Source organism: Mesoplodon bidens (assembly GCF_964165515.1).
Source record: "Mesoplodon bidens genome assembly, chromosome: 10".
In the NCBI taxonomy this organism is placed as follows: domain Eukaryota; kingdom Metazoa; phylum Chordata; class Mammalia; order Artiodactyla; family Ziphiidae; genus Mesoplodon; species Mesoplodon bidens.
The window spans coordinates 105,351,418-105,378,618 of record NC_138172.1 but is presented as its reverse complement, the minus strand read 5'-3'; the positions used below and the strand labels follow the sequence as shown (position 1 = coordinate 105,378,618).

At 47.8% G+C, this 27,201-nt stretch overlaps 1 protein-coding gene across 5 annotated transcripts in view; it reads right to left on the bottom strand.

Moving 5' to 3' along the window:
* Window positions 1-670: 670 nt before the first annotated feature.
* The window catches only part of EXOC2 (exocyst complex component 2), a 155,895-nt gene continuing 129,364 nt past the window's right edge, over window positions 671-27,201 (bottom strand). For all 5 annotated transcript variants that reach the window (XM_081247054.1, XM_081247053.1, XM_081247056.1 and 2 more), the window contains exons 24-29: window positions 13,674-13,729; window positions 11,582-11,704; window positions 6,378-6,439; window positions 3,938-3,997; window positions 2,086-2,217; window positions 671-1,872 (exon numbers count right to left, since the gene is read on the bottom strand). In XM_081247054.1, coding sequence (XP_081103180.1) covers window positions 2,109-2,217; window positions 3,938-3,997; window positions 6,378-6,439; window positions 11,582-11,704; window positions 13,674-13,729 — 410 coding nt within the window. In that variant the 3' untranslated portion in view covers window positions 671-1,872; window positions 2,086-2,108. The remainder of the gene's footprint in view (window positions 1,873-2,085; window positions 2,218-3,937; window positions 3,998-6,377; window positions 6,440-11,581; window positions 11,705-13,673; window positions 13,730-27,201) is intronic.

Here is a 27,201-nt window from a genome sequence, read left to right as displayed (position 1 = left end):
AGAGACCCAGCACCGTCTTGAACCAAATCAGAGTTGCAAGTGCAAGCTCTTCAGTTCTCCTCCTTCAAGAAAACTGGGTGAAGGACGGGGACGGGACAGTGACTTGGGTGCCGCATCCACCGCAGTGATGCTTGTCTGTGACGAGGGAATAATTTCTGGAACGTGCACTTTCATGGGACACAGATACAGGGAGTCTCGGCAAGCCCAGACCACTTCCAGTACTTTCCTGGTGCTGAAGGCCAGGCCAACGTGGCTGTGCTGGACCCAAGGGCCTCTCGGTGACTCGCACCTTCTCAGCGCCTGTTTTCACCTCTTGCATGTTGGCTCTGCGTCCTGCTTCACCTCTCAGCTTTCTTCTAACTTCACTACAGCCAGCAATCTCCTCTTAACCACTAAGTCGTCTTCTGTAGCCCGAGCAGCTGTTCTTCCAGCAAGTCCTCCGTGAACCCCCGCCTTTGGGTTTGAGGTTCTTATGCTCCTACGCTCCATTCCAAGCCCCAGAAGTGCTTCCCTAGTCCTCTTTTGCTTAAGTGTTATTGTGCTTCCCTGAGCCATGAAGTCCTCGTCTTGGCTCCTATGGGCCTGACAGGGCGGGTCCCCCAACAAGAGGCGAATCAGCGGGACCCCTGGTAATGCTTTCCAACAATGATCAGACAAACACAAGGTAAACCGGGATTTAAGCACTGGGTTGGCCCAAAAGTTCTGAACAAACTTTTTGGCCAACCCATTATTTATTGTGAGGGTTATAACCAGACATATAAAAAGTTACATAGCTAATGAAAATGCTGAAATAAAGATGCTTAGGGAAAAAACGTCAACTAACTTACATCCTGTATTAAGGACACACTCTGTATTGGGTGAAGGCTCTGCATCAGATATTTAAAATAACACGAACACTCAGGATTGGAGTTTTGTAATTTAGTTCTCAGCCGTGGCAGATACAATGGTTAAAATGCTTAGGATAGACGACAGTCCATATATTTCTTAATATATATTTCTTAATCCAGCACATCTGTACAAGGTGAAACTTTCCCTTCTAGTTGCCACGCCCCATCCCCCAACACCAAATGCACAAACACAACAGGGACTTACTTCTAACGATGGACCCTGCGCATGGCCATGCCGGACCGCAGAGTTCCCCGTATTAATACAGACCTTAATGCCAGCGTTGAAATGGGGATTGTGTGACATCCCTGGAAAAATCTAAAACCCTGACTCAGTCTTCTGATGCAAACGGTGTGACAAAGTCAGGTTGGGGAAGCTGACTCTGAAGGAGGTCGCGGCAGCCTGACCTGCTCTGGTAACGGTGTCAGCGGCAGCTCCCACGCCTGGTGACACAGATGCCACCAGAGCAGAGCCCCCGCGGCCACCGAGCAGGCCACTCGAGGGGCTAGAAGTGGCGCAGAAGGTGCCAGAGGGGCAGCGCGGGCGAGGCGCCTGGGCCTGCCGTTCCCCACACGTGCAAGGGGGCCCTGGGGCAGGAGGCACGATGCCGCGAGGCCCACGTCAGGTTCAGGGCGAGTCACACAAAAGAGGCCCGATGTCACGAGCGCTGTGAACATAGAAACCAGAGGCAGTTAACTCACGGATGGAGGACCACAGAAAGCACAGCCCAAATATCACACCTTTTTATTCAGACCACACGTTTTTCTAAAAGTCTACTTGAATCGGGAGCCATCTGTACAAAATAAAGGTTTTAAGCACAGCTGCACAGTTTAGGACAGCTGAAGCTCCAGATGCTCGCATGTAACATCCTGATGAATCTCTCGTTGCCGCCCCAGGTGCCCTGGAAGCTGCAGGAGGCCCCGGAAGGTGCTTCGGTGTAGGCGTGAGCCGCCCCGTCTTCCACAGCCTTCACCATGCAGCATGCAGCTACGAGAGAAAGCTGTGTTCTAAAAAGGTATTTTAAAGTCATACAGGGCCTAATGTAATAAAAGCGACAAAGCAAATGCTGCTTGGACAGTTTACATCAGGTCATTTTGGTTGAAATATAACACATACCAACATCTTCCTAAGCTACCAATTCAAGGGAAAGGAAAGAGAGAGAGATCGCAAGCCTAACCGGTGCTTTCCGCCCAGGTATACCTGTGGGCGCTCAGGGGAGCACGTCATCTGGAAGGCACCTGCGTCTTCACGGCAGGCGGAGGGGCGGCCTGGAAGCAGGCGAGCTGTAGGTGCACGCCGCTCCTGACCCGGCTCAGCAGCAACTCCAGCAGCCTGTGGGGAGAGGCACTGACAGCCACGGGCGGGAGGCGGGCGGGACCCAGACCCGCTCGCCCAGTCTGGTCCCCCACACGCCCCGCCCCACGGTGCCTCCCTGGGCCAGGAAAGTCATTTATCTGTGGATTCTGGACTCAATGACGGAAATAAGCTGACCCAAGCAGCTCGCTGAAAGGACACATACATACAGACGTGCTCACCTTTATACATAAAATTGCCCTTCCGTCCCCTTCCCCTGGATTAGTTAGATGCTTCCCCCAAACAGACTGGTGTTTGGGTATTTGAGCCTCTAATTTTAAACACTTCACATACACTGAAATGTACTCTTTTTGGCATCAGTTCTGTGCCCGTTGCTAAACGCACCGCAGCAGCCTCAAGACCCCCGCCGTCGGGACAGAGTGGTCCCGTCACCTCCAAATCCTCCCATGCTGCCCGTCCGTCATCACCTTTGCCCTCACCCCACCCCTTGGCACCTGTTGGTCTGTCTTCCGTTGCTCTTATTTTGCATTTCTGCCTTTAACAAACACTGGAGAAGGGGACTGAAGGGGTGAATTAAGCACAGAACACCCAGGGTCAGTCCCAACCCCAGCAATAACCTGCCTGGTCCCTGTGCTGGCCTGACAGAGCCACATCATTCTGGGGCCACAAGGGACCTTACAGCTCATCTGGCTCAGAGGAAGCAGCCAAGAAATGAGCTTACTGGGGTCAAGAAACTACTTCCTGGTTTAACGGCGCTCCCCGCAGATCTGAAACAGCCCCCGTCCTGGCCTTCACTGTGGTGTCTGTTGCTCCTGACTCCCTCAAAAGCACCGGTCTTTTGAGCCCAGCGAGCACTAGCTGCACATGTTGATGATACCTGGCTGCTTTAATCTTTCATGATGTTCACGCTAGACGAATGGACAGCATTTGAACCATGCGGTCAGCGAGAGGAGCAGGAGCCTAGGAGGGTCTCTGCCGCCCGTCCTCCCGGCCCCGTCCACACCCCACGGGCTCCCTCTGCCCTCTGAGTGTCCACAACGTCCTCTGTGCCGTCCCAGGCCACACACCGAGGGTGTCACGCAGTCAGGGCTCCGTAACTGTCTGCCTTGTCAGCCAACTGCAAGGGTGGGCGGACCTCGGCTGGGCAGGGGAAGGGGCCCAGGCCGGCGGTGTTTCCGCTGTCTCAGGTGAGGGGAGCCCGGGCACTCATGACCTTTGCCTGGCCTAGACTTTGTCTCGGGTCAGAATTTCCTGTTACGTGAGTAGCAAAGTTTGAGGTCAGGCTGAGACCGTTAATACAATATTAGCAAAACGTATATAACTTTATTATGTCATGTCTACAAATTTAGTCTTAATACTTCATATTATACGGAGCACAAACTGCTCACTGCTGACCTGCTGGAAGGAAAATATCACCGAGTCCTGCATTTTACTATGCTGTCCTCTCGTTTACGTTTCTCGAAGTATTTTCTTAAAAATTTCAGGTAATAATATAGTTTACTGAATGAGTCAAAATAAACTTTCTTATGGAAGTCGAAGGGACTGGTACGCTCACTTAAAACAATAAAAGAACCAATTTCTGAATCGTCATAAAACCCAGGTTTTACCTCCTTCCGTAGCGTGGGAGACAAGCTAACACAACGCATACCTGAGGGCCACCGAGTACTGCCTTCCTCAAGGCCAAGTCTCCACCTGAAGAGGAGGAGTTTAGGTCCCTGAGACCAGCACCCAGACTTACTTTCTGTCCGCTCCGCTCGAGAGCTGCGGCAGGGCTTCCAGGGCCTGCTTGAAACTGGATCTGGAACACAGACAGCATCCCAGGCAGGGACACACCGGCCCCACCGGGAAGAGAAACGTCAGAAAAAGCGCATCTTACATACAGAGAAACATACAGGCCGGGCAGCCAGTAGAAGCAGGGGGAAAAGTGAAAGTGAAAGTGAGGGTTTGTAGGAGCAGGGCCAGAAGAATTCAACCAGCAAATAAAACACGACTTGAAAAGCAAAGAAGCTCATTTTTACACAAGGGTGCTACTCGCTGTGGTAGGTGAGAGCTTGGTGTGGAGTCATTAAATTTAAGGAGGTCTTTACTTTCAAAACAAAGCTGAAGTACATAGATGAAACAGCTGGTAAGGGAGGAAGAGGGCTAAGTAGAAACAGGGATGATCTTGTGCAACAGTATACAAAGGGGGTATTTCTAGAATTGACCTGTGCAGGGCCTGATTTCCAGCCAACCTCTTATAATAACTGAACATGTCTTAAGAGGATTTAGCTGTTATCATATTTAAAATTTGTACGATAATGGAGAGGGGTGTGTGTGTGTGTGTGTGATTCAACATCATTTCATTTCATGAAATACGGAAAACGGAGTGGATTTAAAAACCACCTATTTGGGGCTTCCCTGGTGGCACAGTGGTTGAGAGTCCGCCTGCCGATGCAGGGGACACGGGTTTGTGCCCCGGTCTGGGAAGATCCCACATGCCGCGGAGTGGCTGGGCCCGTGAGCCATGGCCGCTGAGCCTGTGCGTCCGGAGCCTGTGCTCCGCAACGGGAGAGGCCACAACAGTGAGAGGCCCGCGTACCTCAAAACAAAAAAAAAAAAGAAAAAAGAAAAAAAAAAAATCTTAAAAACCACCTACTTGGTATGTTTAACTTTTTAAAGTAGAAAGTACCAGAAAAGTTACTAAATCAAGTTTAAAGTATTTTAGGGGAGATTATTTGGTAATAACTTGTATTGTTCACTAAGGAACAGTTCTTCTCACCTCTTTGTTTTATGACTACTGACTAAAGTAAAGAAATAAATGTAATTATTTTGACTTCAAAGTGGCCTTTGATTTTTTTCTTTTTGTGAAAACGTCTGCATCAGTGGACCAGGAAATAAACTTCTGAGCAATGTTTCTCAAACTAGGGGCAGGTATCAGAGCAACACACAGAGAGACAGCAAAGTACCAACAGGGCCCCAGAAATTGGCAGGGTGCCCAGTTGTTCCTGGTGGGGCAGGTATGGGGGGGCGGTGGGGACAGGTCACAGCTTGTGGGCACTTAGTCCTCTTCCCTGACGTGGAGGAAGTCTCTACCACTGCCTCCACTGTCACCTGGTTTCCTGTAAACCTCTTCTCATTCGATGAAGAGCAATGTGAGGCCATTGCTCTTTATTTTTACATCACGACCATGAAGAAGAGGATGAAGATGACCCCACCAAGAGTTTAGTGGGTGGCTTGACATAGTTTCTCATTTAATTCCCCCAAAACTTTGCCTAGAAAGTATTATTATCTTCCTGTCACAGATGAGGAAGCTGGGCTATGAAAGGTCAAGTCAGTGGGGAAGAACACACAGGTCCATCCTCATGCAGAGCACCTCACCCATGGGTCCTGGGCGGGTGCTTTCTGGTGTCTATCACTCAGCACTTGGTGCAGAGCAGCAGTGGTGGGAACAAACCAGAAAGGCTCCTGGTCAGCCACCAGAAGTAAGAGGCTAATAACCTCATGTGTTAGGAAAAAATGGAGAAGTCTTTTCAGCTGTAGCAATGACAGTCAGGATGACGGCATGAGCACACCATCCAAAGCTGGAAACGAATGGTAAGTACATCGCACATCGTGTTTAAGCAGTTTCCCTGTGGACCCAACACTTCCCAGGCAATACTGCCAATGGGGTAAACAATCTTCTGTAGGTAGTGCTGTTTCAGTTCACCAAGTGATGTTTCAATGATAGGAAATCCTGACTTTCATTCAAAACAGCTAAAAATTATCATCAAATTTCCACTACAAAATTTTGCAGAGAAACCACAAGGTCTTCCTCTTATGCTGATACTCATGATGCTTGAACTGTCCTTCGGAGTCTGTGATGAATAGACTGACTCAATTCTTATTTTCTCCTTTTCAAAAGAAGTATGCAATGCTCTGCTATACCGCTTATGAGACTAAGACTTACCTCAGTGAATGAGAAACATGAAATTACATTAAACCTTTTTTCCTTCTGTGCTACAAAGAAGCAGTCTCTGGAGTCCTTGGCTTACTGTAGGTTTGTGCCTTTAACAAAACAACTGATCACACATGAACTATGAGACCACAGCCAGAAGCGCTCGCTGTGATCAGTCACCTTCACCTGGGACCTCACACCTGTACGACGAGCTTTATTACAGGGGTTTTCGGAGCACTCACAGCACGGCCACGGAGCATCTCACCTGCTCTCTGGTGTCAGGTGAGCAGCCACGGTGTCCCTCAGGGTGCAGATTTCAAGCCTTGCCTGGAGGTGAGAAAGGGACAGGTGACCATGAGAACCACATTGCCTGTCAAACAGAAACAAGGCGAGGGTCAGCCCCCAGCCTGCTCCATGCAGGGCAGACCCCCATGGCCACAGTGGCAGCTCGTTACGAGTGAGCAGACCTTCTAAATCAGCCCAAAGAAACCGGCCACAACAAAGTTCCCTTTCACTGAAAACTGTCTGCGAGTCAAGTCTGACTGTGTGGAGGCAGGTGTCCTGCTCTGAAAGGTAGGGACTGTGCCAGGGCCATCCAGCCACCAGACGTCACCATCCAACCAGTGCCTCCCCTGGTCTCCTTGGGGAGGAAGTGGAGTCTCACTGTCCCGAGACTGACAGGAGGTGGAAGGACGCGGGCTGCCACACTGCCTCCTGCCCTGCCCTTCCAGGCTCCACGACGTTAACCTCAGAGCTAAGCTCTGCAGACTCAGTGCAGCGCTATGAGAGTCACAGCTGGCTTTTCTCTTTCTTTTCTTTTTTCTTTCTAAAAACAAAACTTGACAAGTTGATCCTAGACAAAACAATATGGAAATGGAATAGCACAGTTGGAGAAACTCAGACCTTCTGATTTCAAAACTTACTGCAAAGCTACCATAATCCAAACAGTGTGGCACTGGCACAGGGACACACATGTAGATCAACAGGAACACAGCTGTGTGCCCAGAAACAAACCCTTACATTGACGATCAGCTGACTTTCAACAAGGTGCTGAGACCATTCGGTGGGAGAGATGGTCTCTCCAACACATGGTGCTAGGGACAGCTGGACAACTGGACGTCCACACTCAAAAGGACAGAAGGTGGGTCCCTTCCTTAAAAACTAACTCAGAATGGATCACAGACCTAAATGTAAGTGAAAAAACTATAAAACCCTTAGAAGAAAACAGGAGTAAACCTCTGTGACATTAGGCTAGGCCTGCCTTCTTAGGAATGACAATAGAAGTACAAGTGACAAAAGAAAAATTAGATAATTTGGGCTTCATCAAAATCAAAACATTCTGTGCTACAAAGGACACCATCACAGAAGTGACGACCCCACAGAATGAGATACTGTTACACACACACAGGGACGGCTACGACCAACCAGACAGTCACAGGTGCCGACGAGGATGTGGAGAATTTGGAAATCTCATACACTGCTGGTAGGAAAGCAAATGGTATAGCTACTTGGAAAACAGTCTGGCAGTTCATCAAAAGACTAAACACAGAGTAGCCATATAACCTAGCGATTCCAGTCCCGGGTGTATCCCCAAGAGAAATAAGAACATGTGTCCACAGAAAACTTGTACACAAGTGTTCACAGAGCCTTTCTTTGTATCAGCCAAAAAGCGCAAACCCAAATGTCCATCTAATGATGAGTGAACGAATAAAATGTGGCATATCTATACAATGGAACGTTATTCAGGCACAACAAAGCATGACACAGGCTGCAACAGGGACGAACCTTGCAAGCATTGTGCTCAGTGAGAGAAGCCAGTCACAAAAAGCCATATTCTATGATTCCACTTATATGAAATTTTCAGAAGAGGCAAACCAGAGACAAAAAGCAGACAGGTGCTTGTCAGGGGCTGGGGTGGGGGCTGGGAGGGACGTGGATGGTGACCGCTAATGGGGCTGGGGTTTCTCTCTGGGGTGATGCAGCGCTCCACAGTGGATTGTGGTGATGGACTGCACAACTATGTGAACACAGCAGAGGAAAATCCACTGAATTGTATTCTTTTTATCTTGCAGACGCACTGTACGGCATGTGAATTTCATCTGCATAAGACTTTTAAGAAAAAACAAGCTAACCTAACGCTTCTACCTCTTGGCAAGGGTGGAGAGGGTGTGCTCTGCATTCAGCTTGCTGCCCTCAGAGCCCTAGGGCCTCCAGTGGGGACACCCTCCTTCACCTCAGGTACCGCAGTGTGCATGCTGCCTAGGAGACTGTTTTAAAGACACGGCCCTCACTTCTACGTGTGCACAAAACACAAACAACAATGAAAGACATGGCTAGTTTTTAAATTAACCAATCAAGATAAAAGCTGACTTCATTTTTCAGGGGTTTAGAAGCCTGAAACAGTTTGTAATGAGAAAGCGTAGATATGACAATGTGTCTCTCTTGTTTATATTCTAGTGTATATAAAAACGAACCTACAAGGAAAACATCAAAGAGAAAAAACAAGGTAGAACTTTCAGCTGAATATTTTAGGAGAAGGATTAAATCACTGTAAAACTAGTATCTGCTAGAAATTTTATTCAAACAAAGTGATAAGGAATTACCCTATTATGAATTATGCCAATTGTAAAAGCTGTGATTACTTATATAAAACACATGGACCGTTCGCCAGAAAATGTTCCTGCCGGCGGCTCTCGGGAAGGTCTGAGGCTGATGGCCAGGCCAACCCTTCACGCGGGCCTCACAGAGCCATCTGATCAGGAGGAGGTCACACACAGATATCCCCAACGGCAGTGGCCAACGTTTCACAACACAACTGACGCCAGTCTCCAGGAGGCACAGAGCACAGGAGGCCGGGCCTCCAGCCGGTTCCGATGTCTCTTTCTGCCCCTTCCTGCTGACCCTCCTGTGAGAGGAACTCAGTCATCAGCTAAATGGGCTGCAGAAAAAATCTGCAGGGAGGGGAGCTTTTTGTTGTAATTCTAGGACCGCTTAGGCCCAAAGCAGCTACTGCAACTTCCTTTCAATTCATCTTCACATACACAATTCCTGTTACTGATCTCCTCCTGCACAACTATTAGAACAGCCATGATCATGGAAATATTATGAAGTTTCTGTGATGGATTTTCCCCTCGCCAGCTTGCCAGGTCAATACACATGCTCAATCCCTTTCACCCTGTGTTTCTGTGTGAACTTTTTCAAGTGCAGAGACTCTGGGAGAACTTTACAGCAAGCACCTGTGCAGCACAGACTCCGCTGCCAACGTTCTCCATAGCACACGCATCTGCCACAGGCGTCACTGCCTGGAGTAGGCTGTTGCAACTTTTTCGATTCTTTGAGTTAAAACTTACACACTGCACAATGGACAAATCTTCAAGTGCACATCTGGTGAGTTCGGGCTGCTGCACATGCTGTGTGCGGGAACCATCCCGAGGTGTAGGACCACCGCCTGCAGAGCCCCCTCAGCTCCCCGACTGGTGTCAACCACCCAGGGGAGAGCGTCGTTCTGGGGTTTTCTCCACGAAAATGATATCCATCCAGTACAAGGCCCCCTTCACGTGGCTTCCCTGACGCTGAACGGTAATTGTTTTATGGATCCACCATTTGTTTGTTTACCCTATTGATGGACACCTGGGCTGTTTCCAGTGTTTGGCTGGGTAAGTGTATACTTAGTTTCGAAAGAAACTGCAAGAACTTTTCCCGAAGCAGCGGTACTATTTCACACTCCTGCCAATGCGTGAGAACTCGCTTCTCTACAGTCTTGCCGAAACTGGGTGTTTTCAGTCTTTAATTTTCTTCTTCCTGCTGGATGGGAACTCACTGTTGTGTCAGTTTTCATGTCTCAAATAACTAATGATGTGGACCATCCTTCACCTGCTGATTGGACATGGAATCACATGCCCCAGGGTCCCTAGAGCTCTGTTTATTTTTTCTCAATTATTCTTCTCTCTGTTCTTCATACTGGATAACTGATGTTTGGTCTACACATTCAATGATTTTTTTCTTTTGTCCTCTCTATCCTGCTGTTATTAACATCAAGTATATTTTAAAATATTAACGTATTATACTTTTCTACTCCAGAATTTCTACTTAGTTCCTATTTTCGGGCTCCTATTTTTCTGCTGAGATTCCCTGTCTGTTCATTCATTAGGAGCATAGTCTCCCTTACATCACTGAACACAGCTGCTTTAAATCCTTGTCTGATTTCTAACAACTGGGTCATCTCAGGGCTGGTCACAGTTGATTGTCTTTTCTATTGAGAAAGGGTCATGTTTTCCTGTTTTGTTTTGCTTGTGCATTTCAACTAAATTTGGATTGTATCCTGGACATTGTGAATGTTATCTTGAGAAGACTCTGGGTTCTATAATATGCTTCTGAAGAGCTGATTTTTGTTTATTTTAACAAGCAATAAGTGTACCTGGACTCAAACTGAAAACTCTCGGCTCTGGGGCAGCTTTTCGGTGCTCACTTTGGTTCTTGCCTTACGTGGACTGGAGTGGAGTTTGACCAGGCATGTGGTTTAGGGGCCAACTAGAGACACAGGCAGTGTATACACAGAACTTACGACTCCTGCTTTCTGCTCCCTGGGATACCTCCCTTGCTTTCCTGTAGTTGTGGCTGCCCCGAAGCCTATTCTTCTAAACTGAAAGACAACAGGTTTTGTGTAGTTTTAGTTTTCCCTGGGCCTGCATTCAGGCCAAAATCCATAAAAAGTGAGGAATTCACCCAAGTGCCATTTCTTCCAGAATCAGCCACTCATGTTCACTCTCTAGAGTCTTCAGGTTTTTGTTTTTACATTTTTTATTTTTATGTATTATTCAGGATTAGAGTTGTTATCTGTAGGGTGCTGGCCTGATAGGAGGTCCTCAGCCATTACTAGAAGCAAAACTTCTGGTACTTTAAGAAGACACCCTCACAATGCCCTTGGGCATGAGGGCCTACAAAGGGGCTCACGCCCCCATAGGCCTGCACACCCTGGTTCCTACCGATCTGGCTATAGGCAAACCAAGGCTCACCTGACTTACAGAAGTTACCTTTGCTATTGTAATTACGTAATTTAAGTAAATACAACATAAACCAATGGAATATGAGTAGAAAAAAACAGTTATTTGTTGTTTCTATGCAAACTGCATCGAATGCTTTGGAAAGACTATTTACAAGGAAGTTTCTAAAAATTTCCTGTTAAATTGAACATGGTGAAGACAACTGTAAAACAGAAAAAATCACAGAACTTCAGAAGGGATCTGCATTCAGACAGTTTCACAAGAGTCACTGTACTCTAAAGGGACAGGAACTCTGGAACTGTCGACATCATGGATATGGCTCACACAGGAGACCATGTAGCTCTCCAACCAGCAGATCCACAGAAAAACACGAAGCCTGTCTGGACCTCCTGAGACTGATGACTGAAAACACATCTCTATGTTTTCAAACAACTAAGTTAAACACAGAACTGAGTGGCTGTGGTACCTGCAATGCTCCGTTTTTGCTGAAGGATGAGACACACTGCATCAGCCTACTCAGCTCTTCAGAAACTGCTTCCACCACCCTGGACAGCACCCGAGGCACCAGGTCTTTGGAAATAGTGAACACCTGATAGAAGGTTGAAAATAAGAAGAAATGATGCATTATGAGGACTTTCCTTGACCAGAACTTGTTAAAAACAAAGGGATGCACGTAGCAAAACAATCCCCAGGTCTCCTAAGCTGTATTTCTGCAGGATCAGAATTAACGAAGGAAAGGCAGACATGGGCTTGCACACAAGCTGTATTCACTGATTCGTGACAAAAAACATTCCTCTTAAAAAATATTGGCAAATGTAGTTTTGAAAGGTATTGTTGATGGTGACAAACTGAAATAGTTTTAAAGATTTCTTCCTCCTCTACCCTTTTCACAAGAAGAAATACGATTTCTAAAGAGGAAATTATAGAAATAAAAACATACTGGGTCAGACTCTCCTTGGGTCAAAACAAATGCTACTTCACACTGGATACATTATTCTGTATTGGCCAACAGAGTTCCCGATTTTACTCTTTGCTGAATTAAATATATATTTCCTTTCATTTGACAAAAACATTGTTTTCAAGCTTTGAATTTTGATATTTTCAAACTAACAGTTTGGACATTTGGACGTTTGGTGAAACATATTACTATCCTGATTTGTAAGTTAGACTAAATCGTATTCTCTTTTTAGCTTTTCCTTTTTTCAGATTCAATCACTAGTATTAAACCTTTGGGTCAACCTAAACATAACCTGAGTACTGAAGAAAATTTGGGGCAAGATCACGTGGGAATAGTAAATAGTAAATGTTAAGTACAAAATTCTGCTTTCAGCCACTGGGATATATTAAAAAGGGCCTTGAAAAGCCTAATACAAACAACGTCATGGTCAACGACCGACAGTGGACGTTAATCAAAGCTGCCTCAGTGGGAATCACCATCATCACTAAAATGCCCACATGTTCTGCAGCTCCTCTGATTACCACCTGCCCACCTACGATGGAAATGTCTCCACTGCCTGATGATTTAATGTTGCACTCTAACTTTATCGGAAGCTAACCTAACAAAACAGCACTTCTATATGTCTTTGGTAAAATCAGGGTTGAAAGTATATCACTCATCATAAAAAGACGTACATGGTAAATCCCTGCCTGAGTCAACTCACATAAAAGCTTTACTTTATGGAGAAACGTGTATGCTCTGCCTCACTAGGAAATGAACATTACAAGGCACCCCACTCCGCTGTCTGCTCTGGCTGCTTCAGACTCAGAGCCAGGTGGAGGCTGCAATCTGTGTCCTTTGCTCGCTCTTCTGTTTCAGCCTTAATGATCCCTATTTCTCCAGTTCACCTTGGTAACCCAGGCAGCACGTGTGCATGTGGAGGGTGACGTAAACCTGACACCCCCGGATGCACCTGCACCAGACGCAGACACACAGAAGGTTCTCGAGCAGCAGTCAGCTGCGCCTGAAATCTCCTACTGAGAACTTCTTTGCTGGGCCCATTTCATCTGGTGGACAACAGTTCACTGGCCGCAGCCAACCTGAAAGTCCACGACTGCGGAATTACAAAGGCAGTCACAGCAGGGACAACGGTGGGACACTAAGCAGAAAGTGCCATGGGAGGGCAGGCTGGGTGTGACCAGCAGCACCAACGTCCAGGGGCACCTTTGTGAGACGCTGAGGGGAGGCCACCACCTAACTTCTTTCCAACATGCCCCACAGCTGTGAGAGTAAGATGTCAGCACTTATTTGTACACTGGTTAAAAACAGGGCAAGGAACTTTCCAAGTTAGGGAAAAACATCCTTTCAATCTCTCTTCTCTTTACCTTTCAAATGTTCATGAGTTTAGTTTTAATTATGAGAAAAAAACATACCCAATTTCAGAAAAAGACTCTCTCACAGTTAAAACACACACGTGCGTGCGCTGAAACGAGGGGTGTATTTTATTTACACCAAAAATACATTTTGAAGGGAAAAAGACCAACATAAAATCCATCGAACTGGCCTCCTCTTCTTTTCTCCAGTTACCCACGTCCCTTAGGAACAGCTAAGGACGGCTTACCTCTGCATGCACAGCAATTATATTCACCAATGCTTCTTTTAAGTAGTTTCTGACACCTGAAATCAGATGGGGGAGGGAAAGGCATTTAGTGGAGACACGAGTGTGGGCGCTGCTGTGGCTGCACCTGCCCCACACCTTCCAGGAGAGACAGAGGGGCAGTACTGGCCCAGGGCGCCTGAGAGCCCAATGGCCCGAGGGCTATGTTCAGTCAAGTTATTTTTTAAAAAGGTTAAGTTAATTAGGAGTTTTCTTTCATTGTTTTTCCATTTCTGTCATTGTTCTGTTCTCTGTAATTACTGATCAGTCTGCTTCAAAAGTGAAATTTAAAACTACCCTTCAGTTTCTTCGTACACGTATTCTTCATATGTACACACGCACACGTACACACACACACACACACACACACACCCCAGACAAAAACCAGAGGACAGAGGAGGATATTTACCAAGGCTTATGAAACATATGCTAAACATCTACTATAGCACCTTACTTCCAAATAAAAGTCGAATTATTATGCAGAATGACTATTTTGATCTTAAAAAAATTAGTTCTGGGTGAAACTTCTGAAAAAGACACACTCCAACCTGATTCTGTAAAGCAAGTTAGAGACTGGACAAACCCACGACTTCAGGATGGCACGGCTGCCCTCCAGGGCAGGCGCACACGAGAGGGCAGAGCGCCGTCTGCAGGCAGTGGGCGTGGGGCCAGTCCAGCTTCCTCTCTACAAGCAATGACCTGAGGCAGGAAGACAGGGACCCAGCTTCGCCTTCTATTGACAAGAGTGTGAGAACGCACCCGTGTGGGGCTGCCGTGAGGGGGTCCTGGTGTTCACAGGTCTGGTCTCCTTAAGAACTTCTTTGCTATTTTGCAAGAAAAAAAATATAAAAACAAAATGCTGCTTTATTGTAACTCCAAAACAATGGCTTTCACTTGGAGTGGAATTAATCTCTCAGGATTCCTTCTAGAATTGCACAAACTGACAATTCCTTCTCTACAAAACAGAAAATTCTACTGTACTGCAAAATCATGATGATGTTGAGGAGGATCTTTTCCAATGTCGTCCAAGCTACTGATTATTTAGGGAAGTTGAACTGCAATCACCTTGTTGACCTGGCAGTTGCAGATTCTCAATACACAGCCAGCTTCTGGTTCTGCCATGTACCCTGGTGTGTAAGGAGGCACACGGCTTTTCTTCTGAGGAGCCAACCTCATAAATATTTCTTGGGGATGTGGAGGTGCAGATGTTTTTAACTCTATTTTGCTGACGGAGTGACTGAGAAAACTGGTTGAAGAATAATTAAATACAATCCAGAAATAGGTCGATTCTTCCTGAGAGAAAGGACAGCTGCAGAGTAACAAGTCTTCATATCAGCGAAGGCAGAACATGTGACTTGTGCTGACGACCAGGAAAGCTTTCTGCCCACAAGAGGAGGGCTGTCCCCCAGGGCCCCAGGCTGGGCGTGAGGCAGGCCACAAGCACGGGGCCCACAGGCCTCAGCCGCTGTGCTCGGGTCAACTCCGTGACCACTGGACTCAGGTCTCGAGTCTTTAAACTGCAACCGTGTGGAGGGCTGGCTTACGCACGTACAGAGAGAAAACGCAGTTACTGGAAGTTCGGCCCGACACTGGGCCAGTGAGGGTGTAAGCCAGAGGAGGGGCTCCCACGGCCTCTGTCTCCATGAAACCGGGGTCCTGTCAGTGCTGCTGGGACTAGCACCAGGAGTTGGGCCCAGCCACGTGCCTGGAACATGAGGGCAGCTGTGAGCTCCTCAGGTTCTTCAAGGGAACAGAGACGAGTGGGGCCAGAGAGCTGCCTGAGAAGCAGAAAATTGGACTTAGGACGAAGCAAGCTGAGGTTACGTGTGGGTGACCGCTCGCCCTGAGCCCGATGCCCACGCTGCCCCAGAGAAGGCGGCTCCTGGCAAGAGCACGGGTCTAGGCGCGGCCATTAAGCCCCCCCAGGAAGAGGTAAATCTAACTCACTAATCCAACTCCGGACACACAGCTGTGGAGGTAAGAATAAGAGCACAGGTGCTTCTAAGCATCAGGACTATGTGTGCGTTGATAGAAAATTTGAAAAAGCAATCGAGCTTCCCGTTTTATGTGGCTACAGGGTAACACGCTGGGAGGAGCATAGCACCTCAGCCTTGCACAAGTAAGAACACTTGATCTTTCCTGGAGACTTTCCTTTGATGCATAGAAAGAATGAAATAATTACCCTCCTCCCAAACAACTGTTTCAAGGGGTAACACTGAAGGGCCTTCCCTGGTGGCGCAGTGGGTAAGACTCTGTGCTCCCAATGCAGGGGTCCCACGTTCGATCCCTGGTCAGGGAACTAGATCCCACATGCATGCCACAAATAAGGAACCTGCAAGCCGCAACGAAGGAGCCCACCTGCCACAACTAAGACCCGGTACAACTAAATAAATATTAGAAAAAATAAAAGGGGGTAACGTTGGAAACAGAGAAGGGAAAAGCTGTGGTCCTGGCATGAGAGGACATACAGCTGCTCCTGGACCATCACACGTCACATCAGGAGTGGGGGCAGGGGGCCCACAGTCCCGTCAAGAGGGGAGCAGGGGGCCCACAGTCCCATGAGGAAGGGGCAGGGGGCAGTGGCAGGTCTGAAAGAGCAGGCGGCCCCAGGGAGCTCGCGAGACATGATCACAAACTCCGGAGCAACACACGTGCTGGTGTGGTAACAATAAAAACTTAAAAATACAAAAATCAGTCATTGACAGCCTCCCTCCAAACAGCTAACCACTGTGCTGAAACTGGTTAGCGCTAAGGGAATGGATTCATTCACCCAGCGTGAATCTGCTGGTTCGACTACATTCTGGACACACGTTGGAGGTGCTTGGGCACTGGGTCCTCCAGGCAGAATGTGCGTAAATCCCCAAAGTGCTAGTTCCCCTTGGAGTTTCACCCCAAGGTGCTGGGTGCTCATATTTGTGTCCAAGGGGCAGGGAGAAGTAGTGCCAGGTGCCCACGTGGAAGAGTTGTGTGCTGTAAAAACGATCGCTAAAAAAAAAAAAAACGATCGCTGTTCTCCGACGGACGCTAACCTGTGAACCATTTCCTTGCTGTCCCTGTTCTGTAATCTTCCTGAAAGGTGAGGGGTGGTGTGCGGGGGTGGGGAGGTGGAGGCAACCAGGGGCACTGGGCTGGGGCCTAGATGCCTCGTGTCCAGGGACTGAGGTCTGAAGGCCACAAGCGTGCAACAGATGAGACCACTGAGGTCTTCTGAGGTCGGAATCTCAATTCCTCCCTCTAAGGAGAGACACAAGGCCAGTGTCACCCTGCTTGTGGCCCTGCTCCCCAGCCCCTGCCCTGAACCTCACAGGGCCCACACTGACACTTTCGGGTGTGTTTCTAAAGCCTGAAGGCAGATTTGCCCCTTGGGTCTAACTGCCTGTTGAGTTTCCTGCTTTAAAATGTTGCTCCAAATCCAACTGTAGGAGGATGTAGGCTCTTTCAAACCTGAAGCACAAGAGGCCTGGCACAGTGGAGGCACCAGAGGGTACCCCCCGGCCCGGGGGAAGCTCCGAGAAGAGCTGCAGGCACGTTTTGTCATCCGCGTGGCTGAGGCCTCAGAGGGCAGGCGGGGAAGCTGGGGATGCGTCCGCAGGGACTGTGGTCAGACGCCCGGAGTGGGATCAGGAGTGGATTTTGGTTACAATTTTCAAAGGGTCCACGACACTGACAAAGGGACCATGCTTAGTGAACTTCAGTGATACATGCTCTCTCTCCACTGCATTTATCTGTATGCTTTTAATATTATGAACATTAATGGTTAATGATGACTTTCAAGTTCATCAAGGTGACAGAAGGGACACTCAGTGTAAACTCAGAAGACTCGGGGTCTAAGTCCTGGCTCACCTACATACAAATGATGCGGCCATAAGACAAAAATCAGTTCACCCTCTAGACAACTGCCTACTTTGCACAAGGTAGAGATGACAACATCTGCTTTGCTAACAAAGCTGTTATGAAAATGTGATGTGTGTTTATTCCCTTATTCTTCCAACATGTGCTGGGCACGGCCAGTGGGGTGCGCCCCCGTGAGCCAAACAGGCGAGACCGTCCCTCCCCACCGAAGAGCACGCACACACCCTGGGGTCAGGACTCCAGAGAAGCCCACCTATTTCAGGTGCCGTTTCTTAAGACATAAATAAAAAGTCAGCTAGAAGCCATAACCACTGGGAAATATACACTGATTTCTCTTTCTGAAACACACGGTGCAGAATCTGGGCAATGCATCCGGTCTCGCCTTGAAGAAAACAAAGACAGTCTTTCTGAAACAATTTTTCAGGATCCATTTGAAAAATACAACTTGAATAAAGAAGGTATAGCAGGACAGAATATTGCTGAGGCTAAATACGTTTTCCTAGCTACATCCTAAAGCAAAAAGCTTGCTCCAGGGGGCTTCCCTGGTGGCGCAGTGGTTGAGAGTCCGCCTGCCGATGGAGGGGACACGGGTTCGTGCCCCGGTCCAGGAGGATCCCACATGCCGCGGAGCGGCTGGGCCCGTGAGCCATGGCCGCTGGGCCTGCACGTCCGGAGCCTGTGCTCTGCAGCCGGAGAGGCCACAACAGTGAGAGGCCCGCGTACCGCAAAAAAAAAAAAAAGCTTGCTCCAAATGACAGAGCATTCAACACTCACTCAACGCTCACTGTGCCAGATACCTAGGAAGACGCTCGGCTTATCAGAACGTATGAACACTCGGCAGATGTGCTGGCTTCAGCTTCGGCTTCAACAGCAGCGGGTCGTAAGCGCTGACCTGACGGGACTAGCTGGCAACGTGAGCATGTGCACAGGAAGAATAAAGCAAACGGACGAGAGCTACTTTACTGTGATGCAGTAGTTAAGTGTTTGTAGAAAGGTTCCTCCCCCACAGCCTCCCATGTTATAGACACAGAATGAGAGCAGCTTCTAAGTATTTACAATATTATCTCCTCAATGCTCTGAACGTGAAATTATAATGTGTCATGATATTTGACCAAAAAAGTGCCCCCAACCACGCAGCATCAGTCCAGGCCGTCACTGAGCAGTTCACCCAGTGGCCCAGGTGGGAACTCTCCACGGAGAAGGCAGAGCCCAGCCCTTCTGGGCAAGAGCCTCTGGGCCCCTCGCAGGGTGGGCTTCTCGTAAGGGGGCCTGGACCTCAGAACATCTTTGCCAACTATGGTCTTGTTTTTCATAAAACAAAGTGGAAAAGAAGTCTCTTTTCTTGCTCTATTTGTCAGTTACTTGTTTTAATCAAATAGGGAGGACACTTAATTTTGGAATAACTAGTAAAATTTTTTTTTTTTTTGCAGTACGCAGGCCTCTCACTGTTGTGGCCTCTCCCGTTGCGGAGCACAGGCTCCGGACGCACAGGGTCAGCAGCCATGGCTCACGGGCCTAGCCATTCCACGGCATTTGGGATCTTCTCGGACTGGGGCACGAACCCATGTCCCCTGCATCGGCAGTCGGACTCTCAACCACTGCACCACCAGGGAAGCCCAACTAGTAAAATTTGTATTGAGTGCCTATTACTATTACATGCCAGACTCTATTCCATGTGCTGGGAACACGGAGTGACCTCAAGAACAAACCCACAAAAAACAAAGGCCCCCTCCTCACAGGGCTTACACACCACTGGGGACACAGCCAGATTGGAAAACATGGCCACCTTCCACAGGAGAGAGCCTCACTTCATCTCTGAAACAGCCCCCAAGAAAGCAAGTGCCTGAAACAAAACTGTTTGGCAGCAATAAGACAGAGCGCTTCTGCTTGATGAGAACCCTCCGCACTGCGTGTGGAGAAATGCTCCCAGACAGGTGGAAAGGAAGCAGCGCTCCTATGTGCCAATCCCAGCTGCAGCCTGCAACAGGTGATGCACACGGGGGCATGCAATGACGTGGATTTAAACCCTGGCTGGAAAACCAGTTAATTCACTGAAACTTCAGGTTTTCCTTGAAGTATGGGAAAATGCTCATTCAATTAAAAAGTGTTACACAGGCAGATTTGAGTCTTCTTATAAGTGTGGCAAACTGCTAGGCAGACCCCTCTAGAGAATGTCCACATTAAAGAACAGAACAGTGAACAATTTTGAATTGATCAAGCCTACATTCTTAATTTAATTTGAAAAAATTAATTGCTCATTGTAAGGAATTAAGATACAGAAATGTAAGTTTCCTAATAACATACAAGTCCAATAAGCTTTCCCTTTATCCTTCTCTCTAGTTTGGTGTGTATTCGTCCAGATGTTTTCCAACGAATATAAATTTTTTCCGTAAAAAATGAGATTACAGTACACATTCTTTTCTTGAAACTTGCTTGCTTCCTTCCATGATGCACCACACACACTCTTCCATGCCAGCGTGCACACACTGACCTTATAGTTTTCAATGGCTGCCTGGTATTCTACAGCACAGATCTGCCATAAGGTATTTATCTTCTTATTTATTCTGATTTATTTGTTTTATTTTTCACTTTATTTATTCATAACTTACTCTCCTACTACTCGACAGTCCTGCTGCCTTTCAGTATCGACCGTCATAAATAACGACACAACCACATCAGACCTTGTATTCTCGTAGAATAACTGACTTAAGACACCTTGTTAGAAGTGGAACTGCTGAGTCAAAGGCTTTGGGTTTTGACTGGTTCTGCCAACCTGTCACTGAAAAGGCTATTCAAGATTAAACCCCTGCTTCTTCATGCCTTTTTACTTTCTTAACTTGGATTCTCTAATTACTGTAATTAATAATAACCATAACACATGCTCCTCAACTATGATGATGACAAAACTTTCCATTAAAACACTAGAAGAAAAATACAAGCGAAATGCAAAGGTCAAAGGAAATTTACTGTGTTGCACAAGACTTATACTCAATCTGACTGTATAAAGAGTATCTGAGAAAGAGCTGGACAGAAAGACAGTGCGTGTACAGAAAACACGGGTACCCCCCGACCTGTACCAGGAACACAAGCTTTCCTCTGAAGCATTTCCTGTCACGTCCTCCAAACACAGACTGGTCTCAAGGTGCCCCGCCTCCTGTTGTTTTGAAACACGATACTCAGTCAGTAATAAAAGCAATCTAACTCTGGAAACTCTGGAGATACTACCTACTTTATAAACCACATTTCCTGTTTTTAACCCTTATGCCCTAAATCAGTTACCAGTCCTAGTCTACAGATAAAAATAGATTGAAAAATACTATAAATATCCCACAGTGTACTTTTTTTTTGGTCAAACTGAAACACTACATGAAAGAACTTCGGGGTATTTTTTTTTCAAGTAAATTATCTGTTCAATTACAGTGTGAAGATACATTATTGAAATTACTACCTATTAAAAAAAAAGGCAAGCAGAACGGTATCAATACTGTTGGACAGATTAAAAAGGCCTGAACATTCTGCAACAAAATCAGCTTTTGTTGGAACAGAGAATGGGCTTTTAGGTCCAAGTCTTTATGTTTTAGTTTGCGCTTTCTTAAATTAATGACCTTTTCTAAATTGATAAATGTCTTCTGAAATGTAGAGGATTTTTAAATGAATACCTGGGGTGGAAAGGACACCCTTCACGTGTAGTATATGAACGAATGACATGGCCTCTACAGTTTTCTGTTTTCTTTCTCAGAATCCTTTTTTTTTTGCTTTAATTAATATATCTCCTAGCTTTTAAATATGAATAAGAAAACTTTTCCCTATGAAGACAAAACAAAATATCACCAGCAGTGAAAATAACAGTAAAATTATTTCATGGCTTATTTTTTCCATTTGTAAGAAAGGATTTATATTCGTAAGAGTTTAGCCTTCATAAACTTCAGAGACAAGGAGCTTTGAAGAGTCCAGTATGGGTAAGGGAATCACAACCTCTCCCACTTCAAAGTTAAAGTCTGATGTGTAAAACTACATGAATTATGTGGTCTATGAATTATACTAACCTAAAATATTACAGAACACTTTATACATTTAGCATGAAATACCAGTTTCAACATTGATACACTGAATTTTAGACTTAAAGATATAAAAATTTGATTTAACGTTAACATAAATCAAATTCCTTTGTTTCAATTTCTTTTGGCAGAGAAAAATTGTTTTCATTAGAAGGCAACTTCAGTTAGAAAAGTGAAAGTGACAAGAAAGTAGAACTCATTCTACGTATGCAAATGTGTTTCACACTGTGAGGTGTTACAGTTGTATATAATACTTCATAAAGGTCTGTAGTACTGACAGCTTCAAATTTCAAAATCTCTAGGAGTATTTTTTTTTCCCCAAGAATGACTTCAGTGGAATCAAACTTAATAAATGCTTATGAGAGAAGCCAGGCCAAAGAACGTGGCTCTGGAGCCTGACAGCTTGGTTCAGGACTGCGGCCCCACTACTTAGCCCGTGGCCGTGGATGGACACGCGTGGCCGCTGCAGGTGGCTTGGCCCCCAGCAGCCCCGCCGCTGGCGCTGGAGCCAACAAGGCGGAGCAGAGCAGAGTCCCGGTCTCAGCACCGGGCTCCACCCACCGTGTGAGAAGTGAAATCCAAGTAGGGCAAGTCTCTGCCACTGAACCAAAGAAAAGACCCTGGAGTCAAAGACAGTGGAGCTGGAATAAAGGGGAAGGCAGAAAAAACAGGAAAGCCAAGACTTCACTTGGATTTTAGTCTTCACTGACACAATAATGGGTCTTTTAAGTCAGCATTTGGAGAAGCCTAATTGTGAGGGAGGGACCCACAGGCCTGGCCCGCACCTACGGAACGATGGAGACCCAGCAGGGCGGGGGGCGGCAGGTGGAGGCCAGAGACGTCAGTTTGCACCCCTGGGCGAGCCCGGCTCCCAGACTCCCGCAGGGATGCCTGCAAAGCCACAGGGGGCTCCCTTCATGGACAGGATGTTGCTTCTCTGACTCTAGAGCAAAACCTTCACTCCAACATCTCAGATCCACATCATTTTTTCTCTTGAAAACTTTACTGACAATTACTCAGCTGCTCTTCCATCTTCACTGCCAAAGCTGCTGTTACCACTCTACCGAATTCGCTGCTTAGGGCCCGGTACCAGGTTTGTGCAGATTCCTCATCCCAAAACGAATGCAACCCTTTACCCTTCCCAGTACCTTCATCATTCAGGACTTTAAACCTCACGAGTCTGCCATGCTTTGGGATGACCCCGAATCAGCCACTGCCGGTCCAGGGAAAGGCAGGCCGGACATGCCCCGGCCTCCTGCCAGCCTCTGCCCGTCTCTGCAGCTGGGGAGCCCGGGAGGCTGGGGTCGGTGGGCCGCGCTCGGGGGAGAGGAGGATGCACCTCAGACAAAGGAAGGCGGAAAGCGCTTTCTAATCCAACTGTTTACAAACGGTAGGACATACAAAGTTACACGGTACTGTCGCCCCTCTGGTCTGACCCATTTCCTCACCCCCCGCACCTCTCCAGTCAGAAGACAAAGTTAGACTCTGGAGACGGAACTGGGCTGAAGACACAGCTGTACTGCTCTGAACAAGCCACAGACTTTTCTTACTCTCCAAGTTTAAAAAGTCTGCCCAATAGGGAAAATAGTGTCTTACGCCAACGGGGTTGTGGGGAGGGGGTTCACTCAGGCGTCTCCGCTCTCGGAGGCCCCCCTCAGCACAGGGCAGGGAGAGCAGGAACCACGCGGCCCTCGGGCCCCGGCCTCCACGCGGCACGCCTGTCCCCCGCGGGCAGTGCAGGACCACCCCTCCCGCTGAGGAAAAGGGGACTCTGATGAACAGTCCATCACAGTCAATTTTTTTAAGCTTTACATTTAACCACACAAAAAGCATTTCTGAATTGAAATCAACGATTTAAAGGTCTGAGTCTGAGCTGGCTTTCAGAGCTGAGAAAGTACAAAGCGCCGCACAAAGATGTGAGTTTGGAAGAGGTGTCAAGTGGCCATACTTGCTAATCGTGACGTTCTGCTGTCAAGGTTTTTAAGTCTGCAAACAGGAGTTTTCTCCTCTTTTCAAAGTAAGTAGAACTCACACGTAGGGAAGCATGTAACTCCTGTGTACAACGTGATGCTGCGCATGCTCCGCACACACAGGTAACCAGCATCCCGAGGGAGATGCAGCAGGCCCTCCTGCGCCCCGCCCGTCGCACCCATCCCCGGCAGCTCGCCACTACCTGACCTCCACCTCCCCTGGGCAAGGTGCTGGCTTTCACACAGGCAGAGGGATGAACTTCCACAGGAGGAGCACAGTTTGCGGCTCCCCTCAAGGTTACGGCCTGGTTTCGTGTGGGAGGGTCTCCCTGCCACACAGACCTCGACTGGACGAGCACATCACGCTCACGCACCCACCCCCCTGCTGGCGGGCGGGCGGGCTCTGGAGCCGCCTCCAGCCTTCGGCTACCTCAGGCAGAGCTGTACTAGAGGCTGCTGTCTGCAGAAACACCCACCCCGGCGCCCTGGGGTGGGGCTGGGTCCCTGCCAAGGTGCTTGGTTGCCCCCGTGGCTCCGCCAGTCTTCTCGCGCGGAGAGGAGAGCAGGGCCCTGAGCGCCACCACACCCCCCGCTGTCCACAGCAGTTTAAGTGCCACCTTGCTGGACGGTGGCCCTCGTATCCTAAAGCAGCAAGTGCTCTAGTTTAAAGAAAGGGCTTCCACGCCTGTTTTCCTTAGCATAAGATGAAAAAGCCACAGCACAAAGGAAAAAGAGAGAGAAAAGTCCAAGAATATACACCATTTTCTCTTTTCATTAATAGAACCCGACCGTGCAGCGCAGGCATGTTCATTCCTTTGACTTCCATCACATCTAAGGTCTCTGAAGGAGTCTTTGTGATTTCATAAGGCCTATCATCACACTCCTTCAGTACGCAAACCTGCTCAGACTGACACGCATCCCACGTGTAACCCTGAAGTTCTTATTACCGTAAGCAGAGGCTGTCACACCATCTGCAATCAGAAATGACAGCAACTGCAAAATGAAAAATGAGTTTTCAAATACATCGTGCTCACGAATTTACCTTGGTTGTCACTCGGACAGTTTATTAGTATGAGATATTAACAGAAAATTGAAGTAAATTGATCCAAAAGAAAACTCACATCCCAAGTAAACTTCCTGCACAACGTGAAGATTTTATTTGCGTCACCTTTCATTTGCTCCTAGGGACAGGAACTGCTTTGCTGATGTCTTCCTCCCCTCACCTAACACCTAGCCTCAAACCGTCCCACTGTTGGCCTGTTTACCTGGTGGAGAGATGGGGGGTTTGCCCAATTAATCCCCTCACTGATAAACGAGACAGAGAGACAAGTCCCAGTTTTGTCAACCAAGAGTCCTCGGCTTTAGGGGAGGGAAGCAGGTCTCTGAGCCCCTCCAGGCCTGTGGGTCTCCTTTCTACTGTGGACTCCCAGGAAACATTTGAGACGTTATTGTTTTAAAAACACACACTCACGGGCTTCCCTGGTGGCGCAGTGGTTGGGAGTCCACCTGCCGATGCAGGGGACACGGGTTCGTGCCCCGGTCTGGGAGGGTCCCGCGTGCCGCGGAGCGGCTGGGCCCGTGAGCCATGGCCGCTGAGCCTGCGCATCCGGAGCCTGTGCTCCGCAACGGGAGAGGCCACAACAGTGAGAGGCCCGCATACCGCAAAACAAAAACAAAAACAAAAACAAAAACAAAAAAACAAAACACACACTCACAAGTTTCCCACCGGAATGTGCAGAATAAACAGCCATCAAAATGGCTGATCGTTAAGCTGCACTCCAAGTGGTTACGGGCGGTCGGCCTCTGCTGCTTGTTACTAAGGGAAGATGGTTACGGACGTTTTTGCCTGGTGTTGGGAGAGACACAGACAGAGACGGCATTTCTAGCCCTGGTTGGACAGGCTAGAGGAAGTGAGGCGTCCCAAGGCTGCTCTATGGTTTAGTTTTCTCACCGAGCCCAAAAGGTGTGCATCCTCCTCTCTTGGACGAGAGCAAGCTTGGCAGGTTCTGGGTGCGCGGTACGGTCAGGCCGTGATGCTCCCCGGGCGCACAGGACCTGGGCCGGGCCGTGAGGGTCGGTCTGGTGGAGGAGTCCCTTAGATTCTGTTAACCACTGACTAATACATCAAAGCACTTTTGTGTTAAGAAGTCGAAATACAACATTTGGAATCCTATGAACCTCAGCTTTCTATTGTGATAAATAATGTTTTAAGTAACTGGGAAAGTGAACACTTGCCACCATTTTCAGGTTAAAGCAACAATTTGGAGTTGTCTGCTCACTATGCTACCAATGCACCCCATCCATCCAAACACTGAGACTACTACAGCACTCCACTAAAACCCGCAGCTAACGCCGAGAGCAGAGGCATTAAAGTTAATCAGTGTTCTGCAGCCATCTTCTTTATCAGAACTAGGGGAGTATGAGCCATGGCTTTGGTTCTGTGGAGATTAACGGAGCTACAACATCTAGGCTAAACTCACGAAAATGACGGCCCAATGCCCTGTCGGTCGAGCTGTCAGCGCCCCCAGTGGTGCCGCTGTGCTTGCTGGCTGGGCTGTGGCCAAACAGAGGGGCCGGCCCAGCTGTCAGCTCCCTGTGCCCGGGCACTGGGCCTTCACTGGCTCTCAGGTCATGCCCCGAGTCGGAGACCAGAACACAGGCAGACCCTCCAGCGCCCTTTAAAACTCCTCACACAGGACTGTCTGAAGACCAATACTTGTAAGTTCAGAGTGAGCATTAACCTCCAAGGCAGCCAAGGTCACAGGGAATAAAATAGCTGGGATGAAGAAAGCAACGCCAAAATGGTAGGATACATATGAGTATCCGTTACCTTGCTGTTTCCCACAGCACACACAGTTGTGAAGTGTGTAAACGAGTTTTAGAAGAAGACTCTTAGGTCATAATCAGACAAAATCAGGTGAAGGGAGGGAAAAAAATCCCTAACACTGTCCATAGGACATATACCCGTCATTACAGAATATCCATGCAGCTTTCCTAAGGCCTCACTGGCCAGAGGGGACACAGCCCGTCATGAGCCATCGGGCAGGAATGTGACGTTAAGCAACAGGCCAGCTGGTGCGACCTGAAGGGAAGCGACGGTACCACTGGGACACAGAGCCACCAGGTAATGTGGTGCCTGTCCAATCATGGACAAGCAACGGACTTTTGGGTGCGACTTAACGAGAGTGAGAGGGATTACAAAAAAGCCAGGGGGCCCCTAGGAAGGACAGAGACACAATGTGGAAAGAGCAGAAGAAAGTTAAGAGAGAGGAAGTTTTTCTGTATTTCATATCATTTCATTGCCATCCAACGGCTGGTTCCACGTCTGGGAGGAGAAGGCACACACTGGGTGGGACAACTGGACCACAGAAAGCAGGGAAGGCCCGGGGCCCATGGTGGGGGGCCCTCCCAGCCAGAGAGGGAACAGCTTGATTATTAAAACAACAGTGACTATGACAATGAATTGAAACTCATGAAATATGCTCAAGGTATGAATTAATGAAGATAATTAAAAAAACACCTTGTTCATCACTTTTAATAAAAAAAACCACAAGGGAACCAACTTATTCTGAAAACTCTAAATAAAGAGAAAAATCAAACATTTATCCTGCC